The sequence below is a fragment of the Perognathus longimembris genome, chromosome 14 (assembly GCF_023159225.1).
Source record: "Perognathus longimembris pacificus isolate PPM17 chromosome 14, ASM2315922v1, whole genome shotgun sequence".
In the NCBI taxonomy this organism is placed as follows: domain Eukaryota; kingdom Metazoa; phylum Chordata; class Mammalia; order Rodentia; family Heteromyidae; genus Perognathus; species Perognathus longimembris.
Window position 1 is genome coordinate 38,510,620 of NC_063174.1, and position 26,572 is coordinate 38,537,191.

Consider the following 26,572-nt stretch of genomic DNA (forward strand, 5'->3'; position numbering starts at 1 on the left):
TTAGAATTAATCTCAGTGACCAAAACATTGGCTCTAATGACTTTGGCCAAGAGATATAACCCCCTAGGCCTAAGGGGATAGAGTCAGCATTACTCAGAATCCTCTAACAGTTTGGGATGAGAAGGTTGGTTTATAAGAATTTTGATTGCTTTTTTTTTTGGTTAGTAATGAGGTTCATTAGGTGATGAGTGGCAAGAGACTTTATGTTCTTTATAATGTTCAGCCTATGTACTAAAACTTCTACCTTGTATTTACAAAAAATGAATGCTTTTTATGCCTGGTAGAATGAGTAAACACAATTGGGTAAAAAATAGGATTATGAGTTTGTTTTTCTTTGTGCCAATCCTGAGGATTGAACTCAGGGCCTGAGTACTGTCTGAGCTTTTTTGCTCAAGGCTGGTGGCTCTACCATTTGATCCACAGCTTATCTTCCAGCTTGTTGGTGGTTAATTGGAGATAAAGGTCTCTGAGACTTTACTACCTGGACTGAATTTGAACCGTGATACTCAGATCTCAGTCTTTTGAGTAGCTAGGATTACAGATGTGAGCCTACTGATACCTGGCAGGATTATGAATTGTTCTTATGAGTTTTATTTCCAAGGAAATATTACATAGTATTTTCTAATGTTTTGAAATTTTGTGAGATTTATTTTTTCCTTTTTCCCAATTTTAGGTTCCCACTATTTGTAAGTATTTTAGATGGGAATCACTAGCTCTTAGAACCTAGTATTTAATGCCTGTTGTCATTGCATAGCATCATTTTACTATTTTAGGTTATACCTACTAACTCAGCAAACACCAAGTCTTAGGTTTCCAGTTCTGTACAACAGTTAGTATCCTAATTAAGTTGTGTTTACTTAAAAAATGCACATACAAATGATGAAACCAGGATGATTGCTCTCTTACACTTCCTCATTGTGTCATGCAGCTTAGTCAAGGACTTATCTCATGGAGACATCACATAATGTGATATCTGATTACTTTCTGTGTTTACAGTTGGCCAATTTCTCTTTGTTCTTGGGGAACAAAAGGCAACAATTTATTTGCAAGAGTGATTTTTATGGCATATATAATGATATATTTATTATACTATAGGCCACTTCTGATATTGGATTGGGTATAGACAGTTTGGGGTAAGAGCATGTAGTATTTTCAAACAGGATAGTTCCAGTTTTCAGACTTGTAAATGAAGAATTATCATTCTTTGCTTCCCTCCTTAGAAAATCAGAACATTTAGTTTACAGAAAAAAGCAAACTTAAAGAAATGAAAATAATTGGTGTTAGAATAATGATAACTTGCCTTTTTAAAAATTTTATTTTTCTTGCCCAGTGATCCTGGTGGAGGGATTGAAATGTCTGAATTTATTCGAGAGGCCACCCCTCCAGTTGGTTGCAGTTCAAGAAATTCTTACGCTGGGCTTGATCCAAGCAACCAGGTAGGAATCATATACAGTTATATTTTGCCTTTTCCTTTCTCTCTTGAAGTAGTATGAGTCGATTCTCAGGTCTGTAACAGTCAGTTGTTTATCTTTTTATTTATTTTTGTAGTTCTGGGATTTGACTGAGGACTCTGGCTTGCTAGGCTGGCACTCTACCACTTGACTTCTGCTTCCAGCTCTGCTTTTTGCTTATTATTTTGTAAATGATATCAGGAGAACTTTTCTTTCTGTGCTAGCCTTGAACTTTGATTCTACAGATCTCAGACTCCTAGGCTTATAGTCATGAGCCACTAGTACTAGGTGATATTTATGTTTCTGATGAGCATTTAAAAAATATATACTATATTAATGTATTTATTTTAACTGATTTTTCATGTTAATAAGTACATATTTGCGTGTAAGAACATGCTTATAACCTTACATATATGATCAACATAGTTGGGATGACTGCCTTAGAAATTTAGCTTCTAGCTTGCTCTATTATTTACCTTCATGTCATCTGAATGTCATTAGAATGGCACGGATGTCTATGATGATACAGAGTTTAAAAACATGGCCAAAAAACCCCCCAAATGAACCAACTTAGGAAATGTTAATGGTAGAGCAAGAGGTAAATTGTAGATCTCCTTTTGATGAATTTTATTGTTTTTCTGCTATATAACTTACATTTCACTGAGAGTAGTTGTCTATAGATTTTGTTCTCATGTCTAACCTTGCTTCTTCCACTAAAGTTCTGTCACTTGTCCTCAACCTAGCTATTTCTGCTTGTCTTCTCAACAGACGACTTTATTAGATGAAGTAAAGTAACCTTGGCAGAATTTTGTGTAGCTGTGAAATTAAGTCATCAGTGTGCAGAATAAATTGCTGATTTCTGTCAGTGTCTAGACCTTACTTCCAGCATTTTTTCACTCTAGCATTCCTGTTTTTATATACATAACTTTGTGGATTGAAAATATTCTTCCTATTTCTTCCTTTCTGATCCACAGGAAGACTTAGTTCTTATATTCTGGCCTAACTATGCTTGAAACCACCTCCTATTCAAATTTTCAATGATATTATAGTCTGCCTCTAGTAAAGACCTATGGTTGATATCTCAGTCCTTTGTTTTTAATGTATGATGATATGTGGTAGTTTATAAGCCTCTGCAGAAGTAGATTTTCCTATTTCTCCTGTTTAATATATTGCCTTGTATGAAGTAACTTTCATTAATGACTGCTAATTATTCAATTAAACTTCAGAGGTGAATTTGGACTTGACCCTTTTCTTAACAAATAAATAGCAGACCTCAGTTTCCTGACTTATCTTATAGTATTCAACTATCTGTATGTCACTCTATACTATAGAAGACCAATATTATTAAAAATGGCATATTTTATAATTCAGAAGTACCTTATTTTCTGATATACCTGGATAGAGGATTTATATTTATTTGAATTATAATTTCATGATTTACAATTCAAGTAAGTGAATAGTAGTGGTTGGTTTCAGTTGTGATTTGAGTATAGACCAGAACATATACGAACTTAAATTTGTATCCTTAACATCACAAGCTGATAGAATGGGAGATATTGGTGTGTTAAAAATAAAAAGTGTAGACATCTGCTTCAGGCCTCCTATTATGTTCAGAAAATATGATTTTTCCTGGATATAGCCTTCCATCCACCTATACTGCAGAAATTTTAAGCTATTTTCCATTAGATATATCCAAATATATTGATGTTTTTTCTGTCTCTGATAAACTGATCATTACTATATTTCATAGATGAGATATGCCTAAATCTCATTCTTCATAATTTCATGTCATATATGGAGAAAGTTCAAATGATGATATAGACTCCTTAATAAACACCACCCTAAAAGAGTAAATAGAACAACTTAAACATTTTTGAAGTCTGAGGAGCAACTAATCATACCTAAAATAGATTTCATTTGTAGATCTTTCAGAAAAAATGTTACTGAAACACATATTGCCTTCGATTACTCCATGATAGAAATATTTACTTGTATCCAGATCTGTTTAATTCAAAGTTTTAAGATTGCATGCTGAAATATATCTCCAACATAACCTTTGTCAGAAAGTAAAGGGCCATTAGGCTTCTGCACGTTGGTCTTTGTTTCTTAGAATATATAATGTGAAATTATTTGCTGCCTCTTAAAACAAATCTTGGCACTACTACTTCCTAGAAAAGACAGTCCAGCACAATATAATTAGATCATTGGCCTAAGAAAAAAGTCTAAAGGAAAAAAAATACTTCAGCCTATTTAAATTAAGAAAATTAACCAAGTTCCTTACTTTGTTTATAATATATCCAGATATGTGTTAGAATATACCTAGTTGCTATTTAGATTTTGATGTTATTTTTATGTGAATCTGAATATCCTCCCCCAAATGAACAATATTTGCTTACAAAAAAGTGAAGAAACAAATACTGTGAAAAAGGGTTATATTGGACACATTAATTACATTGGAACTTTCTAAGTTTTACAATCTTTGTTTGAAAAAATGTTATTAGTATCATCTACCTGTGGTTTTTTTTTTTAACCATTGTGCTTTCCTCAGTTTCTTTTAATAGAATGAAATGACTTAATCCTTAAGGATGGCTACATGTTTTATATTCCTGGCTCTTTTGTTAACATGTAGAAAATGTCAGATTACACTAGGAAGATATCCTTTAAAAAAAAACCACAACAACATATCTTTCCAGTGATATTTTGAAGAGCCACACCTTAAAATGTTTTTTTTTCTTTTTCTTTTTTTTTTTTGCAGAGGGGAGGATGAAAAAGACCATAGTAGTGGTCAGTACTTGGCACCATTTCTTTTCTTTTCTTTCTTTTTTTTTTTTTTTTGCCAGTCCTGGGGCTTGGACTCAGGGTCTGAACACTGTCCATGGCTTCTTTTTGCTCAAGGCTAGCACTCTGCCACTTGAGCCACAGTGCCACTTCTGGCCGTTTTCTATATATGTGGTGCTGGGGAATTGAACCTAGGGCCTCATGTATACGAGGCAAGCACTCTTGCCACTAGGCCATATCCCCAGCCCTTGGCACCATTTCAATTAGAACTGGTCCCACTTGTTTTAGTGAAAGTGTACTTAAAACATATGCACATGCACTAAATGCATAGCGTCCTAAGTAAAATTTCTTTTTTTGGCCAGTCCTGGGGTTTGAACTCAGGGCCTGAGTACTGTCCCTGACTTCTTTTTGCTCAAGGCTAGCACTCTACCATTTGAGTCACAGCACCACTTCCGGCCTTTTCTGTTTACATGGGGCTGAGGAAATCGAACCCACGGCTTCATAAATGCTAGGCAAGCACTCTACCACTAAGCCACATACCTATCCCCCTAACTATAAAGTTTAAAAAAAAATAGTAACTCTTAAAATGGGTAAATATCTCTATATATTGCACTTTGTGGGTGTTAAGTGTTACTTTGGCCGGTCCTGGAGCTTGGACACAGGGCCTGGGCACTGTCCCTGAGCCTTTTTGTGCTCAAAGCTAGCATTCTACCACTTGAGCCACAGCGCCACTTCTGGCTTTTTCTGAGTAGTTTATTGGAGATAAGAGTCTCACAGACTTTCCTGCCTGGGCTAATTGTGATCCTCAGATCTCAGCCTCCTGAGAGTAGCTAGGATTACAGGTGTGAGCCACCAGTGTTGAGCGTGTTAAGGGTTTTTATTTTATTTTGTTTATAATGAAAAATACGGTGGACATAATTAGTATTACTCTTTGGAGAGGTGAAGCAAAGAGGTTGGGGTTTGAGTAGAGTTCCTTCCTAGCAATGAAAGGGCCTGAGTTCAAATCTGAGTACTGCCACCGAAACAAAACAGTACAAACAAGCCCAGAAAACAAAACCAACAACACTGAAAAGATTGACCCAGCCAAATAATCTGTTTCATCACCTGTGAAGAGGCTAACATGGAGTTAAGTTTTTTCATCTATTGGTTGTTGGACCCTTTCACCCTCGCGCGTGTTCCGCCCTGTCACACGGGTGGAACAGCTGGGGTGCAGCCCCATGTGAAAGCCTTGGATTGTGAGTAGTCGCGAAGATGCCTCTCTCCCCTCTTACGCTTAAAAGAGGACACAGGACACGCGGGCGTTCTTGGGGAAAGCTTCTCGGAATTCCAACGATTTAATCAGGTGAGGGGTTTATATGACAGTAACCGCGGCAGGAAGGGGAGGGATCTGGAGTGGCTAGACACTAGTGACAGGCTGATCTGAGCTGTCCATCCAAGGGCAGCGTCACAGGATCTCCTCCGAGGGCTAACGTCACATCCCACAGGACCGCTCCCTGGGTTCTGCCCAGTGCCATTTTGGCATACATGTGGTGGAGGCGGGGCTAGCAGGCAGGCGGCCCCTGCCAGGACCGCCTCTTAGCGCTGCAGGCAGTGCCCCACATCTCCCCCTTCTGTTTGTTTTTTTTTTTTATTTTTTTAAATTTTTTATTTATTTATTTATTTTTTTTTAATTAATTGGACATAAATTTTTTTACAAGGTGTTGTGCAAAGAGGGTGCAGTTACATAGTAGGGCAGTGTGTACATTTCTTATGATATCTTACAACCTGTTTTTCTATCCCTTGTCTAGGTCAGGTTGACATATATGCAATATACAATGTATCAAGAACATATACAGTATTCACAGACTTGGTCACTACTGTCTCTCCGTCTCCCTTTGTTAACAGTCATATATCAGGGAGATCATGCCCCTTTGTTTTCTGTGTTCTAGGCTTGTCTCACTCAACATTATTTGTTCGAGTTCCGACCATTTCCCTGCAAATAACAATATTTCACCATTCCTAATCGCTATGTAGTATTCCATTGTGTATAAGTACCATATTTTTTGGATCCATTCGTCTGTGGAGGGGCATCTGGGTTGTTTCCATATTTTAGCTATTGTGAATTGTGCCGCGATAAACATGGTAGTACAAATGCCTTTTTGATATCTTGGATTTTGCTGTTTAGGATAGATGCCTAGGAGTGGTATGGCTGGGTCATAGGGTAGGTCTATATTGAGCTTTTTGAGAAACCTCCATACTGTTCTCCAAAGTGGTTGTACTAATTTGCACTCCCACCAACAATGGAGAAGGGTTCCTCTTTCCCCACAGCCCCTCCAGCATTTGTTGTTTCCTGAGTTCAGAGTATAGGCCATTCTAACTGGGGTGAGGTGGTATCTCAGGGTTGTTTTTATTTGCATTTCCTTTACTAGCAGGGATGTTGAGCATTTCCTCATATGTTTCTTTGCCATTTTTATATCTTCTCTTGTGAAGTCTCTCTTTAGCTCTTTTGCCCATTTCCTAATAGGTTTATTGGGCTTGGAGGGGCTTAGTTTTTTGAGTTCTCTGTAGATGACCGATATCAGGCCTTTGTCTGTTGCTGTGCTGGTAAATATCCTTTCCCATATCGTTGGCTGTCTTTCTATTTTAGTGGCAATGTCCTTAGCTGTGCAGAAACTTTTTAATTTGTAGTAGTCCCATTTGTCGAGTCTTTCTCCTATTTGTTGTGCTCCTGGGACTCTATTCAGGAAGTTCCTTCCTGTGCCTATAAGTTCTAGTGTCTTTCCTACTCTGTCCTTCAGTAGTTTCAAGGATTCAGGTCTGATGTTGAGGTCCTTGATCCATTTTGAGTTGATCTTGGTGCATGGTGATAGGCTTGGGTCTACTTTGAGTTTTCTGCATATGGCTGCCCAGTTCTCCCAGCACCAGTAGTTGAAGAGGCTATGTTTATTCCATTGTATATCTTTAGCTCCTTTGTCGAATATCAGTTGGCTGTAAGAGTGCGGTTTTATTTCTGGGTCTTCAGTTCTAATCCATTGGTCTTCCGATCTGTTTTTATACCAATACCATGCTGTTTTTGTTATGATGGCCTTGTAGTAGATCTTGAAGTCAGGTATTGTGATACCTCCTGCATTGCTTTTTTTGCCTAGAATTGCTTTGGCTATTCTAGGTTTTTTGCTGTTCCATATGAATTTATGGATTGGTTTCTCTATTTCAGTGAAGAATGTGGCTGGGATTTTGATAGGTATTGCATTGAATTTGTATAACAATTTGGGCAATATGGCCATTTTCACTATATTGATTCTGCCTACCCATGAGCATGGGAGGTCTTTCCATCTCCTTGTGTCTTCTTTGATTTCCCTTATTAGATTTTTGTAGTTTTCATTGAATAGGTCCGTCACGTCCTTGGTTAAGTTGATCCCTAGGTACTTTATTCTTTTTTTGGCTACTGTAAATGGAATTGTTTCCATAATTTCCTTTTCTGTTTGTCTATTGCTGGTGTACAGAAAAGCTGCTGACGTTTGTGGGTTGATTTTGTATCCTGCTACTTTGCCAAATTGGTTTATTAGGTGTAGGAGTTTGGGTACTGAGGTTTTTGGGTCCTTCAGATACAAGATCATGTCGTCTGCGAATAGGGATAACTTGATTTCTTCCTTTCCGATGTGGATCCCTTTGATGTCCTCCTCTTGCCTTATTGCTATGGCTAGGGATTCCAGCACTATGTTGAACAGAAGTGGGGAGAGTGGGCATCCTTGTCTTGTTCCTGATTTTAGGGGGAATGACTTAAGTTTCTCTCCATTTAATATGATATTAGCAGTTGGTCTGTTGTATATGGCTTTTATTGTTTTGAGGAATGTTCCATCTATTCCTGTTCTCTCCAGAGCTTTTAATAGGTATGGATGTTGTATTTTGTCGAAGGCTTTTTGGGCATCGACTGAGATAACAATGTGATTCTTGATTTTAGTTGTGTTTATGTGGTGAATTACGTTGATTGATTTACGGATGTTGAACCATCCTTGTGACTGAGGGATGAAGCCTACTTGGTCATGATGTGTGATATTCTTGATCACTTTCTGGATCCTGTTAGCTAATATTTTATTGAGGAGCTTTGCGTCTGTGTTCATTAGTGATATTGGTCTGTAGTTCTCTTTTTTTGTTGGGTCTTTGCCTGGTTTGGGAATTAGTATGATATTAGCTTCATAGAACGAGTTTGGGATTTCTCCCTCCATTTCTATTTCACGGAAGAGTTTGAGGAGTATTGGAATTAGCTCCTCACTAAAGGTTTTGTAGAATTCGTTGGTGAATCCATCTGGGCCTGGGCTTTTCTTAGTAGGGAGGTTCTTGATTACCTCCTGTATCTCACCGTAAGTTATTGGTTTATTTAGCTGATTTATTTCTTCTTGGTTCAGTTTGGGCAGTTTGTACTTCTCTAAGAATTGATCCATTTCTGTAGAATTATTGTTTTCTGCTGAGTAGAGGTTTTGGAAATAGCTCCTTATGATTGTTTGAATATCGTGTGTACTTGTTGTAATTTTTCCTGTGGAGTCCCTGATTTTACGAATATGAGTCTCTTCTCTTCTTTTTTTTGTAAGTCTTGCAAGGGTCTGTCAATTTTGTTTATTTTCTCAAAGAACCAGCTTTTAGTCTTATTTATTTGTTGAATGGTCTTTCTATTTTCAATCAGATTTATCTCTTCTTTAATCTTTGTGATCTCTCCCCTCCTAGTCGTTTTAGATTCTGTCATTTCTTGTTTCTCCAGTTGTTTTAGTTTCATCGTGAGGGTATTCACCTGCTCTGCTTCCATTCTTTTAATGTGGGTGCTGAGTGCAATGATCTTGCCCCTCAGTACTGCCTTAGCTGTGTCCCATAGGTTTCTTTGTGATGTGTTTTCTTTGTCATTGTGGCTTATGAATTCGTTGATTTCATCTTTAATTTGATCTGTGGCCCAAGTGTTGGATAGCAGCGTGGGGTTTAGCCTCCAAGAGTGTGTATAGGCTCTGTGGTATCCTTTGTTGTTGAGGGTTACCTTTAATCCACTGTGATCAGATATAATACATGGGATGACGTCAATACTTTTGTATTTGCTGAGGTTCTTTGTGTGGGCTATGACGTGGTCTATTTTGGAATATGATCCATGGGCTGCTGAAAAGAAGGTGTATTGGGTCTCTGTGGGGTGAAAGGTTCTATATAGGTCTGTTAGATCCATTTGGGAAATGGTGTTATTTAGGTCCTCAGCTCCCTTACTAATCCTCTGGGTGTTGGATCTGTCTCTTGGAGAGAGAGGAGTATTAAAGTCACCCACCATGATTGTGTTTGCGTCTATCTTGCTCTGTAATTCTTTGAGAATTTGCTTGACATATGTCGGGCCTCTTTTGTTTGGTGAGTATACATTTATCACCGTGATGTCTTGATTCTGTATTTTTCCTTGTATTAATATGTAGTGTCCTTCTTTGTCTTTTTGAGTGGACTTTAAAGAGAAGTCAAGCTTGTCTGAGATCAGGATGGCTACACCTGCCGTTTTGGTGGATGCATTTGCTTGGTAGATCTTGCTCCATCCTTTCACTCGAAGCCTGTTTTTGTCCCTTGCTGTAAGGTGGGTCTCTTGTAGACAGCAGATGTCAACTTTTTGTTTGCGAATCCATTCTGCCAGTCTGCTCCTCTTTATCGGGGAGTTTAAACCATTTATATTTAAAGAGATCAAGGATAGGGTGTTTTTTCTCCTTCCATTTTCTTGGTGGGCTGTTTTTTCTTCTTTTTTTTTTTTTTTTCTTCTTGTCTTTAGTGAGCTTGTGTTTCTGCTGGACTTTGGCTATTGAAGTTTCTTTCTGATTCTGTCTGTGTGTCTTTTACGATCTCTGTTGGGTGGGCTTCCCCTCTTAATATTCGCTGTAGGGCTGGTTTTTTATTCACATACTCCTTTAGCTCCTCTTTGGTGTGGAAAGATCTGGTTCTCCCTTCGAATGTGAACTCCAGTTTCGCTGGATATTTGATCCGAGGTTGTAAGTTGTTATTCTGAAGTAATTGGATAGTGTTCTTCCACTCGCTTCGAGCTTGGTAAGTTTGTGTGGATAAGTCGGATGTTATTCGAATCCTCTTCCCATTGAAAAAAGTTTCCTTCTTCGCTTTGGCTGAATTCAGAATTTGCTCTTTAATCTTGAGGTCTGTAGTCTTGAATATTATGTGCCTTGGGGTGGCTTTCCTGGGGTCTGGCCTGCCAGGTGTCCTATAGGCTTCGGTTACCTGGATGGGGTCCCCTGTGAGATTGGGGAAGTTTTCTGCAATAACTTTATTGAGAACATGATTAAGCCCTCTGCTCTGGTATTCGGCTCCTTCTTCTATTCCAATTATGCGCAGATTATATCTCTTGTCTTTGTCCATTAGTTCCTGGATTAGTCTTCCCTGAAGCTTCACCTTTTCTTGGAGTGTGGTCATTTTCTGGTTGTTGTCAGCTGCTTCATCGTCCAGGCGAGAGATTCTGGATTCTATATGGTCTACTCTTTGTGTCATGGTTTCAATTGCGGAGTTTATGGATGTCAGAGAGCTATTTATGGTTGTCATATCAGCTCTGATCGTGGAGATTTCTTCCTTTAAAGAGTTGTATTTTAAATCTATTTTTTCATGCATTTCAATTCTTAGGATGTGGAGATTTTCTTTAAAGGCAGCTTGCATTGTATCCATTTTTGCTTCCATTTCTTTAAAGCAGGTTTGCATTGTATCCAGTTTTGCTTCCATTTCTTTCTTGGCTTCCTGGGTGTCCTTCCAGATTTCCGCTCTAAATTCCTGGAATTGTTTTCTGATTTCATTTCTGACGCTTTCGATCATTCCTGTTAACATGGCCTCATTTGCTTTTTTAGTCTCCATCTCCTCTTCAGTCGTGCTGCTTTTTGGAGCTGGCGAGTTGGCTTGCCCTTTGATGAACTGAGTTATGTTTCTTTGTGATTTGCGCATCTGGAGATCTGGATGGCTTCTCAGGTTTGGTTTGTAGCTCCTCCCTCCCTCCTGTGTAGACGTGTCTACGGCAGCAGGTGCTGTCGTTGTGTCCCCGCCCACCAGTGCAGGGTACGCCTACCAGAGCGGGCGCTGTCGCCGGGGGCCCCGCCCTCCTGTGCGCTGTGCGTTCAGTGTAACAGGCACTTCGGCGGGATATGCCTCCCAGAGCAAGTCCTGGGATGTTGGGTTGTGCTTGCGCCCTCCCACGAGTCCGTTGGGGGGGCGTACGTGTGGGGCCCAGTGGGATCGACTGTCCGGGTGTGGCCTGGCACCTTCAGACCTCACCTCCGCTGTGAGGAGGGGGACGTGATCAGGCTCAAGTGACCCCGCTGGGCTGGTATTGCCCACCAGCGCCTGTGGTTTTAGTTGTAAGAGTCTGCGAGGTCCAGGCGCCTCAGGTGGGGTTTGCACAACCGGCTGTCTCCCGGCCCCTGTTGGGAAGGGGGCGGGGCCGGTTCTGCCAGTTCAGGAACCTGTGGGGTGTTGGTGCTGCTGAGCCCTTCCCCTGCTAAACTGACTTCCCAGTGCCTGATGGGAGCTTCCCCGCCTGATTTGTGGATTCTTTGTTCCCTCAGTGGTGGGGGAGGGGGGAGGGAGGGCACTCACTTTTGCTGCTTTGTGTGTGTGTCCCGCGCCGCCGTTGGCCCTCCAGGGGTTGGCTAAGTGTCGTGGTGGCTTCCCTGGTTCCCGATTTCTGCCACGCTGGGTTCCCTTGTCCAAACCCGGTGTGGACCCGAACTTCTCGTCGCTGCCGGTGTGTCTTGGTCCGCACCCTGCCTTGTGTCCGTGGGGTCTCCCCCTATATGAATTCTGCACTCCTGGCAGCCTGTCTGCCGATCGCCGGGTTCCCCTTTCCCAGCCTGACCCTGTTTGGGCCAGGGTCGGCTGGAGGGGGGAGGGTGCCCCGGTGAATCTCCGGCTCCGTGTAGGTTTTCGGTTCTTCTTTTTTGCTCCTTTTTGTTTTCCTGCGTTTCTCCACTGCTTCTGGCTGCTGGTTTTGCTGGGTTCTTGATGGGGTGTTGGGTGTTGGGGTTCCCAGCTCACTATGCCGTTGGAGCGGGTCGGGCTGCCTCCCTATTCCATCGGCGCCATCTTTCTTCCTCTCCCCCTTCTGTTTTTTAAATAGCAGGAGGCGATGTAAACATAGGACATATGTAGACATAAAACAAATATGGACATAAGGCATATGTGGGGGCCTCTACCACAAGGAGGAGCAGGTGGAGGGGCCACCCGTTTGGCTCAGTCTGGGGAAAATTGGACTTCTTGGTCCGTTTCTGCGCCACTCAAGATAATGCAGGTAGCGCTCCCCATCTCTGGCGGTGAGGTAAGAGCAGGTTTGGGCTCTGGAGCTCCATGGCAGTCAGGGTGCTAGTAACTTAGCACATGTGGTTAGTAAACATTTTTTCATAAACATTGAAGCAAGGTGTCAAAACCCTCAACTCCTATTTCCCTCCAACTGGAACCCTTAAATTTAGCAGCAGGGGAGAGACAAAAGGGAAACGACAATGTAATAATACTCCATTCCAGTTCTTTTGCAAGGCTGCAGGTAATATTGCCGCAGCAAAACATTGCGCCAGAAAGACGCCAAGGCAGAGTCCAGGAAGCAAGCAGGGCCGGCGCTGGTCCATCACTGATGTACGCAGGCACGCTTCCCGTATTTCCATGGAAGAGCAGGAAGAAATTCGTCACGGTCTTTGTTTTCCTAGAGAGTAACAAGGAGAAGACATTTCTCCAGAGGGAATGTGCATATCCAAATTGGCTTGGTCCCCCAATTGGGGAAGGCGCATGCAAAGCTCCTTCCCGGACTGATTTGGGGAGATTTAAAATTTTTTAGTGTAAATTTAAGATATTTAATGTAAGCATAGCTGTCCTTAACTGGTCATGGGGGCTGTTCCCCTCCTTTTTGTTTTAATTAATGACAGAGGAGGGCACCAGGCTGGGAGTATGGGTGGAGGTCATCTCTTCTGGAACTACTTCCTGCTGAAAGGGGGTGAAGTAGTCAGGGGCCCCTGATTTGTCATATGGCCTGGTACCGTCCAGTTTGGTTGGTAAAAGTCCTCATGATTACCACAAGAATGGTTTTCAGGGCCAGAGGGTGTCATGGTCTCCTCTGGCTACCTTCTGTAGCTTAGGCACATCAGGGAGTCCCTGGGGCCTCCAGGGTCCAGATCTGCGCTGGGCACAGCAGTGTAGAAACTGCAAGTTCCCAGGTGGTGACCTCAGTGAGGGATGTTATCCTGTTAAAAGAGACTTTTGAAAAGGTCAGGCAAAAGGCTGACAAATTCACAGGGCTAGTTAACACGAATGACATAGAACATACCCTGGGTATAAGCCAGAAAAGTTCCATTTGGAACATAAACCCAATTGTGGTCAATTACAAGGAAGGAGGGATAGCTGAAGGAAGTGTTTAGTCCTAGTGGGCCGGTTTGGAGTAGCCAGTCAGAGGCTAAAATAAATATATATACATATATACAACTAGCAGGAAAAGGAAAATAGATAGGTATGGAGATTGGGTACAACTGTTCCTCCTGATCTCCCGGCTCTGATTAGTTTTGAAAGGGCGAGACAAGGTGACTCTGTTTAGGATGTAACATCATTCTCCTCTTACTCCTCTCCATATCCCTGTTCCCTGGACCGGCTGAGTCCCAGGGGTCCAGATGCTTGTTGCTGGGATGGCATGCTTCCATCGCCATTTATGGGGTTTGAACTCAGGGCCTGGGCACTGTCCCTGAGCACTTCTGCTCGAGGCTAGCACTCTACCACTTGAGCCACAGTGCCGCTTTCAGCATTTCTCTGGTTCACTTGAGCCAAGCTTCTGGCCTGGCTCTTTACTGGTTAATTGGGAGATGGAGTTTTAGAGAGTTTTTCTGCCTGGGCTGGCTTCGAACTACGATCCAAGGAGTTCTAGCTATAAAATCCCTTTTTGTTTCCAATTAAAGCAACAAGGAGAGCAATAGGAATAGAGCCCCATCTGTAACTTGTCAAGAATTGACCAACAACTACTTGTTAGAGTTCTGTCATAACACTTAGAGAACAGCAGACTGAATGAGATCTATGTACCATAAATTTAAATCATACCATTTGATCTTACTGGCAGGTGGAAGAGAGCACAAATGAATAATAATTAGGAGGGCAAAGGGTCAGGACAATGTAAGTTCTTAGCTTTAGCAGTGACTGTGTCTTCCCTCCTGGATCAGCAGGCTTCATTAGCCATGTGGGATGGAGGTAGGCAGGAGAGATGGGTTAAATCTGGGCGAAGCTGTAGTATCATCTCAGAGAGTCCTCAGGACAGGCTGTCGCACCTCCTTTTGGGCTGCCTGCAAGATTCTACACAGACCGTTTATTTGAAATCTCCCAGTGTTCCCTGGTTGCTTGCTCTAAGTACTGTGGCTTTTGTAGGCTGATGCCCTTCTGGTTCAGGCAAGTTGACAGCTTTAAAAAGATTTTTCTAGTCACAAAATCCCAAGGTAACTCTGTTGTCACCAACATAGCTATGATGTCTTTAACCTGGAGTAACTGTTATGATAGGACTATTATGAACCCAGCTCTAATCTTGGGGCAAGGTAAAAATCCTTCCAAGACTCCTAGATTGCTTGAACAGTTTCCTATGCAAGAGAGACTAAGGAATCGTTAGTAGTGAAACCAGGCAGTTTGGGATCAGACTGTGGAGTCTTCCTGCCACATTCCACGCAGCTAGCACACACGTTGACCTGTATCCTATGAAGCAAAATGTTAATTTTGGGTCAGGAAAATTTAGGTTAATAGTCACATTTGTATAAAATGACTCTGATCCCTCAATCTTAAAGAGTTTGTGAGAGCACAAGAGAGAAAAATGAAAAAGCAAAATCTTAGTCTGTACCAAGAATTGTCATGAACAGATGTACACTTGACTTTTAGCATAGAGAATAACATAAAGAATAACACACTGGTTTTACATCATTGAACTTATACCACATGCTGTATATTAGAACCTTTTTTGGAGTTTTTCTTAGGCATGTTTGCTTGCACCCCAAACAATCCGTTTGGGTTTAAAACCTAGGGTTTTTCCTTGCTGTAACCCTACCTGCAGGCTACAAGGGAAAGTTTAACACAGAACTTAAGCAAGTTAACGTAGTGGTTAAAAAGGCGAGTAACTTTTAAACCATGATGCTAGATTTTACCTATTTTGCCCTACAATTGGTGGAAATGTTACCAGTATAGACACACTATTTTTCCTACATTTGTGTATGTAGCACTTACTACCCACTGTCACAATTATTTATGTCACTGTTTTCTGGGCCATATAGTCAACTTCTTGGACTTAGTGATCCTATCTTAGTCCTTGTTATTTTTCAAGCTACTTTTATCCTGCTTTCTTTCTATTTTTTTTTCTATTTCTGTATTTTTTCACCTAATCTTTTTTTGTTGTATTGTCTCCTTTTTTTCTCATTGGGTCTTATCTTGATACTTTAAGTGCTTTATAGTATTAAAATCATTTTATTTGGTCTGAAGTAGATACTGGTCTTGTCCTCAAAAGATTGTGAATTAGGGTGTAAGCACTCAAATTATAAATGTGGAATATATTACCAAGGAATTAAGAACACCGTAATTTTTGCTATTAGAATGGTACAGAAGAGAAGGGTTGACTCAATAGAACATTTCATGTATAGGGACTTGAGTCTAATCCTTAGTATTGCCTCCCTCCCCTACAAAAAATAATGAGAATATTTAAGTTTTGAGAAAGATGTCTATAAAATGTTTTGGTTTACTTTTTTGTTTTAAAATTTCTGTGAATGATGTGCTCGCAATCTCAATAAACAAATAATGTTATTTTTTACAAGCTTGCCTAGAAGAGTAGCAGAAACAACTGTTTCTTTCTCTTTTTTTTTCAGTAAGAATATTTCTTTGCTTTGTTGATAAATGCATTCCTTCTTGAGATAGGCTCTTCTCTCTGTAGCCTCAGCTGTCCTGGAACTAAAGATCCTCCTGCCCTGGTCTCCTGTGTTCTGGGATTTCAGACTTGTACCACTATACCTTGCTGACTTTTTTTTTTTCTCAATTATACTGCCTTCTCTGGTTAATTCTCTTGAGAAAAATTAGGAGTATCAAAGCTTAATAAACACTTCAAAAGTTCAATTTTCATTTGCTACATTGAGTTTATTAGCAATTTCATCTGTATTTATATGCTTATTTTTATTTACTTTTCTATTGACATATAGCCTATCATAGCACAAATCTCAAGTGTTTGGTAAGTCTTTTACAGTTGTGTGCACTTATTCAATTGCCATCCAGGTCAAGAATATTTATCCTGTCCTGTCAAAGGTATCACTAAACTGTTCATCATTTAACTAATGCTGAATTTGCTAAACTGTGAAACAGTTATAGAAATTGTTTCTAAGACTTGATGATTTAGTTAACTGACATGTTGTTAGATTTGTTTTTCTTTGTGGAATTTGTGGTATTAGTATATATGGTTTTTATGATAGTGTAATAAGTAATAGCTATGAAGTTTTAGGAAAGTATAGTATCATTTTGAATGTAAGCACTAAAAGCTCAGCATTGCACTTGCTTGACTTTGTAATTATAACTTGTAGTTTTTTTGTTTTGTTTTGTTTTTTAACACCAGTCCTTGGGATTAAACTCAGGCATGTGAAATGTCTTTTAGCTTTTTCACTCAAAGCTAGTATGCTAACATTTGAGTCACAGGTCTACTTCTGACTTTTTGGTGGTTAATTGGATATTAAGAGTCTCAAGGATTTTTCTGCTTGTGCTGGATTCGAATCACAATACTCAGATATGAGCTTCCTGAGTAGTTAGGATTATAGGTGTAAGCCACTGCTGCCCAGCACAAGCATTTGTTTACTTATTTTTGTTGTTCTAACCATTTATAGAGAAGCCATTTCTGTCCTGGAACTATGGAATTATTAGTGCATATTACTAATATGCTAGCAATTTGACAAACTTTATATTGGTCTCTGTTACATTTTTGTGTCTTTTGTCCCATGGAATTTCTTTATCTTGTGGAGTTATAAGTTTATTATAAAGAGAAAAATCTACATGAACATGTCTGATGCAATACAGACATGACAATAATTGTATATACAGACACAAATTTCTTGAAGTTGAAGGTTTCTGGCACTGTAAGCTCAGTGAATTCTGAACAGGAGGGATTCAGAAGCTTAGCACATCTTTATGATAAGACAGCATGTGCCACAGTGAAAAGATTTTGTGCCTCTGATAGAACATATTACAGGATACTATCAATGAAGGTGATTTTTTTCTTATTAGTAAAAATTGGCTGGTATGGTACCAGTAGGGTTTTAGATAATATAATTGTTTTTGATAGAGTTCCTAATATATATTGGTAATGGCATACAGCTAATCTTTTATTTTCTTTTTCCTATGTTTTCAGATTGGATCTGGTTCTTCTCGTCTTGGAACAGCAGCAACTATTAAAGGTATATATGATCTAATTTGAGCATTGCTTCTGACTCATTACTTTTTTGGTTGATAAGGATAACTGCTGTACCTTCAAATGTAATAAAAGAATTATTCTTGAATTGATAGATAAAATTATCTTAAAGTTTGCCAAATATAATTGTTTTATGCTTCCATTATCTAAATTTCTCAAGTTTTTTTTTTTTTTTTTTTTTTTTGGCCAGTCCTGGGCCTTGAACTCAGGGCCTGAGCACTGTCCCTGGCTTCTTCCCGCTCAAGGCTAGCACTCTGCCACTTGAGCCACAGCGCTGCTTCTGGCCGTTTTCTGTATATGTGGTGCTGGGGAATCGAACCTAGGGCCTCTTGTATCCGAGGCAGGCACTCTTGCCACTAGGCTATATCCCCAGCCCCTAAATTTCTCAACTTTTGACCACTTGTATTTTATTTCATAACTTAAACCTTTTGATCTATAAGAAAATTTTCTTGCCATGAAGGAAAATACTTATATAAATTTAGGTAAGGTTAATGGAAAATTAGTTTGGTGAGAAAAATTTAAATATAAACACAAATGTGACACAAAAAGTAGTCTTTTTTTCTTTTGTTCTATGCATGTATTTTAGATTAAATTCATAGTATATTTGCTTTATAACTTTTTAGTTGATTTTTTTTCAAAGAAGAAAATATCTATTTCAGGTTGTTATAATCTCATTTTTATTTCTTTTTAAAATGTACTTTTTTTTTTAATTAACAAGAGTTTGAACTTAGGGCCTCACAGTTGCTCAGCTTGCTTCCTTGGCTGGTGCTATACCCCTTGAGCTACTCATCCAGCCCTAAAATCCACTTTTTTTTTGGCCAGTCCTGGGCCTTGGACTCAGGGCCTGAGCACTGTCCCTGGCTTCTTCCCGCTCAAGGCTAGCACTCTGCCACTTGAGCCACAGCGCCGCTTCTGGCCGTTTTCTGTATATGTGGTGCTGGGGAATCGAACCTAGGGCCTCGTGTATCCGAGGCACGCACTCTTGCCACTAGGCTATATCCCCAGCCCCTAAAATCCACTTTTTAAAAAAATACTGGTCATGGGGCTGGGGATATGGCCTAGTGGCAAGAGTGCTTGCCTCGTATGCATGAGGCCCTGGGTTCAATTCCCCAGCACCAAATATACAGAAAATGGCCAGAAGTGGCGCTGTGGCTCAAGTGGCAGAGTGCTAGCCTTGAGCAAAAAGAAGCCAGGGACAGTGCTCAGGCCCCGAGTCCACGGCTAAGGACTGGCCAAAAAAAAAAAAAAATACTGGTCATGACGCTTGAACTCAGGACCTAGGCTCTTTCCTTGAGCCTCTCAGTGCTCAAGGTTAGTGTTCTACCACTTGAACCAGAGCACTGCTTCTGGCTTTTTCTGAATAGTTTATTGGTGATAAGAATCTCATAGACTTTCCTGCCCTGGCTGGCTTTGAACTATGATGCTCAGATCTTAGTCTCCCAAGTAGCTCGGATTACAGGCAAGAGCCAAGGGTGCCCAGCTTGACTTTTTTTTTTTTTTAATGTTATTTCTTTGACCATTTAGCAAGCATTTAATTATTTAATTTTTTATGATTACTTTTTTTGTTTTTATATGGTACTGGGGATTCAAACCCAGGGCTTCATGCATGCTAGCCAAGCACTCTACCACTAAGCCACATACCCAGCACCTTGACTTATTTTTTTTTTTTTTTTTTTTTTTTTTTTTGGCCAGTCCTGGGGCCTTGAACTCAGGGCCTGAGCACTGTCCCTGGCTTCTTCTTGCTCAAGGCTAGCACTCTGCCACTTGAGCCACAGCACCACTTCTGGCCATTTTCTGTGTATGTGGTGCTGGGGAATCGAACCCAGGGCCTCATGTATACGAGGCAAGCTCTCTCGCCACTAGGCCATATCTCCAGCCCCGCCTTGACTTATTTTTAAAGAAACAATTTATTAGTTGACCTGATGAAGCTTTCCATACTACTGGTATATAGTTTTGGTGTGTAATGAAAATAGTCCCTGACATTCTTAATGAAGAAATGAGTGAGTGCATCTTCCATTATAGTAATCCTTCATATACAGAAACTACTTCAGGACTGGGAATGTGGCCTAGTGGTAGAGTGCTTGACTAGCATGCATGAAGCCCTGGGTTCGATTCCTCAGCACACATGAACAAAAGTTCGGAGTGGCGCTGTGGCTCAAGTGGTAGAGTGTGCTAGCCTTAGCAAAAAAACCCCAAAAATCTCAAGGACAGTGCCCCGGCTCTGAGTTCAAACCCCAGGATTGAAAAGAGAGAGAGAGAAATAAATAAATTACTTCAAATGATATATATCTACCACCTTCCTGATATTCATTCTTGGTTTTGCCATGCTAAGATTTTTATTCTTAATATAACATCCTTACATCCTTTATAGGAGATACAGATACTGCTAAGACTTCTGATGACATCAGTTTAAGTCTGGGCCAGAGCTCTAGTCTTTGTAAGGAAGGAAGTGAAGAACAAGGTAAGAATATTGAGCTTTCCATTGACATGTTGTGGTGACAAGTATAAATTTATGGAATACATAACATTCTCACAAGATTTAGTAATAATTTAATACTTTTAATTCTAACAAACATTAAAATAATTCATGGGATAATAGCAATACAGCATTATAACTATTTTTATCTTGCTGAATTTATTTAGACATGTTCTGCCAAGTCATGCAGAGAGAAATTTTATGGATATGTGCCCTAGAGTTAGTATGAGATGGGGATTAAGATTCTGCTATTCCTTTAGTTGGCCATTAACTTGATGTTTTCCTCAAGTCCATTTCTTATAGCCTATTTTTGTTAATGGTGTATAACTTCTTTTTTGAAATTATTCCACCCTGTCCTTATTTGTTTTTGTGGACTATTCCCACTTGACCTCCCCCCTTGAACGAGACTCTAAATACTATTTGATATTGGGGAAACTTTTTTTTAAGTTGAGTCAATGACTTTCAAAATTATAATTTCCTTTTCTATAATATATAACATTAGAATGCTTTCACAAGTAGGCTTAGAGGACTTGTTTTTGTTTTATGCCTGTCACCTTTTATTTCGGTCTTTAAAAATGTGTTAAATATGAAAATTATCAATCAAGATAGTTACAGTGCAATTCTTTTTGGAGAATGTCACTCCTCCCCCACTCCCAGTTTTTCCCTCCCATACCCACTCACAAGTTATGTTGTTCATTTTCAATACATTGTCTAGTTAGTACCACTGCTGTATTTGTTTATCCTTTGGCTCTTCATTTCTATACCCTCCTCCCTTCCTGAAGACAGATAAATGAACAAAGCACATAACATTAGTATCATCACCATCATTGGGCAGGTTGAGATTTATATACATAGAAATCTACCCTTGCAGCTGTCTATACTTGTTCACTGAGTGAGTACTGTTGTCCATGTTAGGTTTTGGCACACTTATTTTGCAAAGGTCCAGGTAGCTTTTGAAGGTCATACATAGGGTCTTTCCTGCTACCCAGCTCTGTGACAATAGTGCGAAAGGTCCCACAAAACATATAAATAAGTGGATGTGGTTGTACAGAACTAAAGCTTTGTTTATAAATGGCCATTTTTTCCATAATCCTTAGTTTTTCAAACCCTGGTTTAGATTATATTATAAGCATTTTATGTGAATTTACCCACCCTTCACTGAAGACATTTGAAGTTGGTACTATTATTTATTCTTACTTTACAGATAAATATATTATAGCTTAGAGAGAATTGTACATCTCAGAGTCACAGAGGAGCAAAGTGGTAGTCTTGTAATTCAAATTTAGTTTGGAATAATTCATTTAAACACTCTATTACATAACTTTCACATTGTTTCATAACATGCTTATTATAACATAACATTTTTCATGCATTTTCCACTTAAATACTCTTTAGTACTTATATGTCTGTCTGGCAAGTACTGGAAATAAGTTAGTGGCACAGATAACAGTTTTTACTTTGGTGTGGCTTCCTTAATATTGATGTAGAGTTGTATTACTATGAGTCAGTATATATTTTGTAAGTAGACAGAGTAGAGGATAGAGAGTGGTAGAGGCCGGGGAAGTAGTAATTTAAAGTAGTGTGGTTTAAGGAAAAGCCTCACCTGGGGCAAAGACCTGAAAAAGAGAAGTATACTATCAGGAAATCCTGGGGAAAAACAGCTCTTTTCACACGGAAGGGAATAGCAAGCTCAAAAACTGTAAAGTAGGAAAATGCATGTTAGGCATGAGAGATAATTTTGGTGTGAAAAAAAAAAATGGGGCCAGATTGTGTGGAGTTTTTAGAAGCCATCTTAGATGATAGTCTTAATTCCAAATGAAATAAAGACTGCTAAAGGGTTGCATTACACTTTTACAGAATCACGTTGAGAATATATTAAAATGGGACAAACACTGGCCAGGAATCTGGCAATAATCTGGATCTGTTGAAAATTCAATATGACTTGCACGTACAATGTAAGGGAAATAGATGACTGAGAGCTTTGAAGCTAAGCAATGGAAGGATAGAGTGCCCTTCTATTAAAACAGAAGAGTTTAGGAAAGAGCATTCATTTTGGGAAATATCTAGTATGAAGTACTGTATTGCCTCCATGTAACGCTGTTTACAGAGAGAAGTCTGGGTTTCAAGTAAGAAGTCAGTATTTATGTTTTTGGTTATTTTTCCCCCTCTTTGTTACTGGGACTTGAATTCATGGCCTGGACACTGTCCTTTTGCTTTTTTGCGTAAGGTTGGCACTTTACCACTTGAGCCACACCTCCACTTCCAGCTTTTTTAGTGGTTAATTGTAGATAAGAGTCTCACAGACTTTTCTGCATGGGCTGGTTTTGAACTGTGATCCTCTGACTTCAGACTCCTGAGTAGCTAGGAGCCACTGATGCCTGGCTTGAATTTGTGTTTTAAATTTAGGAAATTTCTGGGCTGGGGATATGGCCTAGTGGCAAGAGTGCCTGCCTCAAATACTATGAGGCCCTGGGTTCGATTCCCCAGCACCACATATACAGAAAATGGCCAGAAGTGGCGCTGTGGCTCAAGTGGCAGAGTGCTAGCCTTGAGCAAAAAGAAGCCAGGGACAGTGCTCAGGCCCTGGGTCCAAGCCCCAGGACTGGCCAAAAACAAAAACAAAAAACAAAAAATTTAGGAAATTTCACTGTCTTACATATGAAACTGTAACCCCTCTGTACATCACTTTGACAATAAATAAGTAAATATTAAAAAAGTAAATTTAGGAGATTTCAAAGTATAAATAACAAAAAATCAGGTAAAATATGGAGTTGAATTATTATTGAATAATTATTGAATTGTTGAAGATAGTAGACTTAACAGCAAGCACATAAGGTTTGCTGGGTTGGAATTTTGGTAGCCTGGCTCTCTGATCCAATCCTTTTTGGTTCTAGCTGTGGTTTGGCACCACCTAGTGGCAATTGTTCATTCTGACTTGAATATGGCTGTCCAGGTAAGGGTAAGAGTCCCCTAATAATATTAATAAAATAATTATGATATACTTACTAACAGTGACAATACTTGAGACTTGTGGTCCTTTGGCTTGTTTGGATTTAAAGGACCAGTGATTTAATTGATAGATCAGCAGGTTAGTTGATTAGTTTATACTCATTTTGTCATGATTCAGGATTACTGGGAGAAATCTAAAGATTTGGGGTTGTGAGTCGGATTTACTGTCTTTCCTGTCTAAGAACAGTAGACCATCCTCATTTGTGAACAAGGGCTGGATAGAAGATGGAGGACCTAGTTTCAGGTATTTGTGAATGGCTATTGTAGGACCAGAAAACTGAGAAAGAACTACAAAACAGTGAGTGAATATAGAAAAATTCTTAGGACTGAAGCTTGAGCTGCTGTGCTTTAAGAAGTCCAGGAGACTGAGTTGCAACAACTTGAAAGATAGAAAACTAAAACTATATATTCCAGTATTCTGAGGAAGATGAATTGAACATCTTTTCGAAATGCTGCTGCTGGGTTAAAGAACATGAGGAACTAGACCTGACCATTACATTTTACTATGTGGAAGTCGGCAAGCTTAAAAAAATGTAGTGTTTCTTTTTGTTGTTGTTGTTTTTGTTGGTTGTGAAGCTTGAACTCAGGGCCTGGGTGCTGTTCCTGAGCTCTTTTACTCAAGGCTAGCACTCTACCATTTTGAGCCACAGCTCTACTTCCAGTTTTTTGGTTGTTAATTGGAGATAAGAGTCTTGGACTTTTCTGCCCAGGCTGGCTTTGGACTGCCATCCACAGAGTTCAGCTTCCTGAGTAGTTAGGATTATAGGTGTGAGCCGCCAATGCCCAGCCCTAAAAAATGTATTTTTAATGGAATAAAGTTAGTTTGCTTAAGAGAGAATTGGTGAAGAATCAAAGTAACTATAAACTACTGTTTCAGTGACTTCTTGGAAAAAGAGCAGAGACCTAAGGTGATAGATAGCAGACAAGTAAGGATAAAGCAGGTAACACACACACACACACACACACACACACACACTTATATATATATATATTTTTGGTATATACATACTTTTAAGAGAATAGCATGCTATTATAATTGAGGAGGAAGAGCCAAAAGATAGAAAGAAAACATGATTTTGTTTTTCATTTATAAAGGTAAGCTGATGCCAGTGCCTCATGCCTATCTATAACCCTACCTCAACAGGAGACTGAGATCTGAGAATCATAATGCAGAGCCAGCTCAGGCAGAAAAGTTCATGAGACTCTTACTTCCAATAAGGCACACAAAAAAGCTGGAAGTGGAGCAGTGGGGCAAGTGGTAGAGTGCCTAGGCTTCAGCAAAAAAAAAATATCAAGGACAATTTCTGGACCCTGAGTTCAAGCACCAGGACTGACACACACAAATAATATATGTTAACTTTAGAAAGTATAGTTAAGTAAGAGGGGGGAAAGCAATTACATTTCTGTCACTGAGTAGCCTTTTAAAATGTTTTTGGGAGTATAAATTTTTCTTTTTTATTGTGATAGTTTGTATACCATAAAATTTCTCTTTCTAATTTAGTGATTTTTACTATAATCTATAAGATAGTATACCCCATCACTATGAATTCTAGAACTTTTTTTTTTTTTTTTTTTTTGGCCAGTCCTGGGCCTTGGACTCAGGGCCTGAGCACTGTCCCTGGCTTCTTCCCGCTCAAGGCTAGCACTCTGCCACTTGAGCCACAGCGCCGCTTCTGGCCGTTTTCTGTATATGTGGTGCTGGGGAATCGAACCTAGGGCCTCGTGTATCCGAGGCAGGCACTCTTGCCACTAGGCTATATCCCCAGCCCTCTAGAACATTTTTGTTGCTATGAAAGAAACGAACACTCCCTGGTTCCTTGCTCATCCAACCTATAATCCCACTGGAACTTTCAGTCTATGCATTGCCTGTTGTGCTTCATACAGATAGATCATATCATGGGTGGCTTTTTTGTGTCTGGCTTTACTTATCATGTTATAGCATGTATCAAGGCTTCATTCCTTCTTGTACCTAAATATGTATTTCTAACATTTATACATATGCACTTAAATCCTTAGCATTATTTTTTATCATGTAGAGCTGAAAGCATACCTTTCTTACAATATTTTTGCATTTTAGTATCTTCTGATCTCTGAAAATGTTTTTAGTGTCCACATAGCATTGACAGCAGGCTACATAATTCAACCATCCTTTTTATTGGACTTTTTTGCATATTAGTAATTTTTCACCTAAAATTAATAACTTTGCTAAAACCTATACACATATATGATTTTATCCTTTAACAACAACTTCTAATCAGAGAGTTGAGAATACCTTTTCTGGATATGTTTATTAGCTTGCCTTATAGAAAATTACAGCAGTTTCTACCACCACAAGCAATTAATAAACATGCCATCTCCCTTTTTATTTGGGGAGCATTCTAAAATTTTGAAATCAAGGCTTCAAGCTAGGTAAATGTAAGATCCACCCCAGGGAGAGCTCCATGCAGATGCCCTCCACCTGTTTAAGTCTTCGCCCAGTACCTATGTTACCTGGCACACCTGGAGGCGGTTACCTCCCCCTTCCCTGAGGTCACATCCAATCCATCTGGCCATACAGCTCCTGCCTTCCCTATATAATCCGCCTCAACAGGAGTCCCTGTTCTCCCTTTTCTCTCTTACTCTCGCTTGCTCTCTTTTCTTACTCGCTTTCTTTTTCTCTTCTTCCTTCCCCTCTGTCTCCTCACACCTCCATCTTATGTGGGCTGGCAGTTTGCTTTCCACTCAATAAATTTTTTTCTGCCTGAACCATGTGGTGCGTTTCCTTTCTGGAGAACTTTACAGTAAGTAGGCTCTACCATTTAGGCCAGAATATTTTTTTTTTGCTTTTGCTATTTTTCAGATAAGGCCTTTTTTGCTTCCCTCAGAGCTAGGATTGTAAGTATGAGCTACGAAGTCTAGTTTATTTGTTGAGATAGGTTCTGACAAACTATTTATGAGGTTGGCTTTTAACTTCAATCCACTCAATCTTCTGCTTTCTGGATAGATGAGATTATTAAATATGAGCCATTTATAAGGTAAACTATAAGCCCATCTTTCTTATCCTCAATACCTCTAATAGCAGTCATTCAAATAATTTAATTAGAGAAAAACGATATCTCTCTATGCTATTTTTAGTCTAGAGGCTGTCTGAGTTTTTAGTTATTTCAATCAAATCTTGATTTAGAGTTTTTAAAAGTGTGTTTATTAGTAATTTCATTCTTTTTTTAAATTGTTTTTTGTTTGTGCTAGTACTGGGGCTTGATTTCAAGGCCCAGCATTCTTGTTTCACTTTTTCGGCAAGCCAGGCATTCTGTCACTTGAGCTACTTCCACTTTTTTGCTGATTAATTGGAGATAAGTCTCTTGGATTTGTCTGCCCAGGCTGGCTCCAAACCACCAATCTCAGATCTCAGCTTCCTGAGTGGCAAGGATTATAGGCCTGAGCCACCAGCAACTAGCTGTT

General features: G+C 39.6%; 1 protein-coding gene across 6 annotated transcripts in view; it reads left to right on the plus strand.

Annotated features, from left to right (window-relative positions):
- Positions 1–26,572, plus strand: part of Pcnx1 (pecanex 1) — a 171,897-nt gene that overhangs the window by 51,347 nt on the left and 93,978 nt on the right. For all 6 annotated transcript variants that reach the window (XM_048362358.1, XM_048362361.1, XM_048362362.1 and 3 more), the window contains exons 3-5: positions 1,331–1,436; positions 17,587–17,632; positions 20,018–20,107. In XM_048362358.1, the coding sequence (XP_048218315.1) occupies positions 1,331–1,436; positions 17,587–17,632; positions 20,018–20,107 (242 nt within the window). The remainder of the gene's footprint in view (positions 1–1,330; positions 1,437–17,586; positions 17,633–20,017; positions 20,108–26,572) is intronic.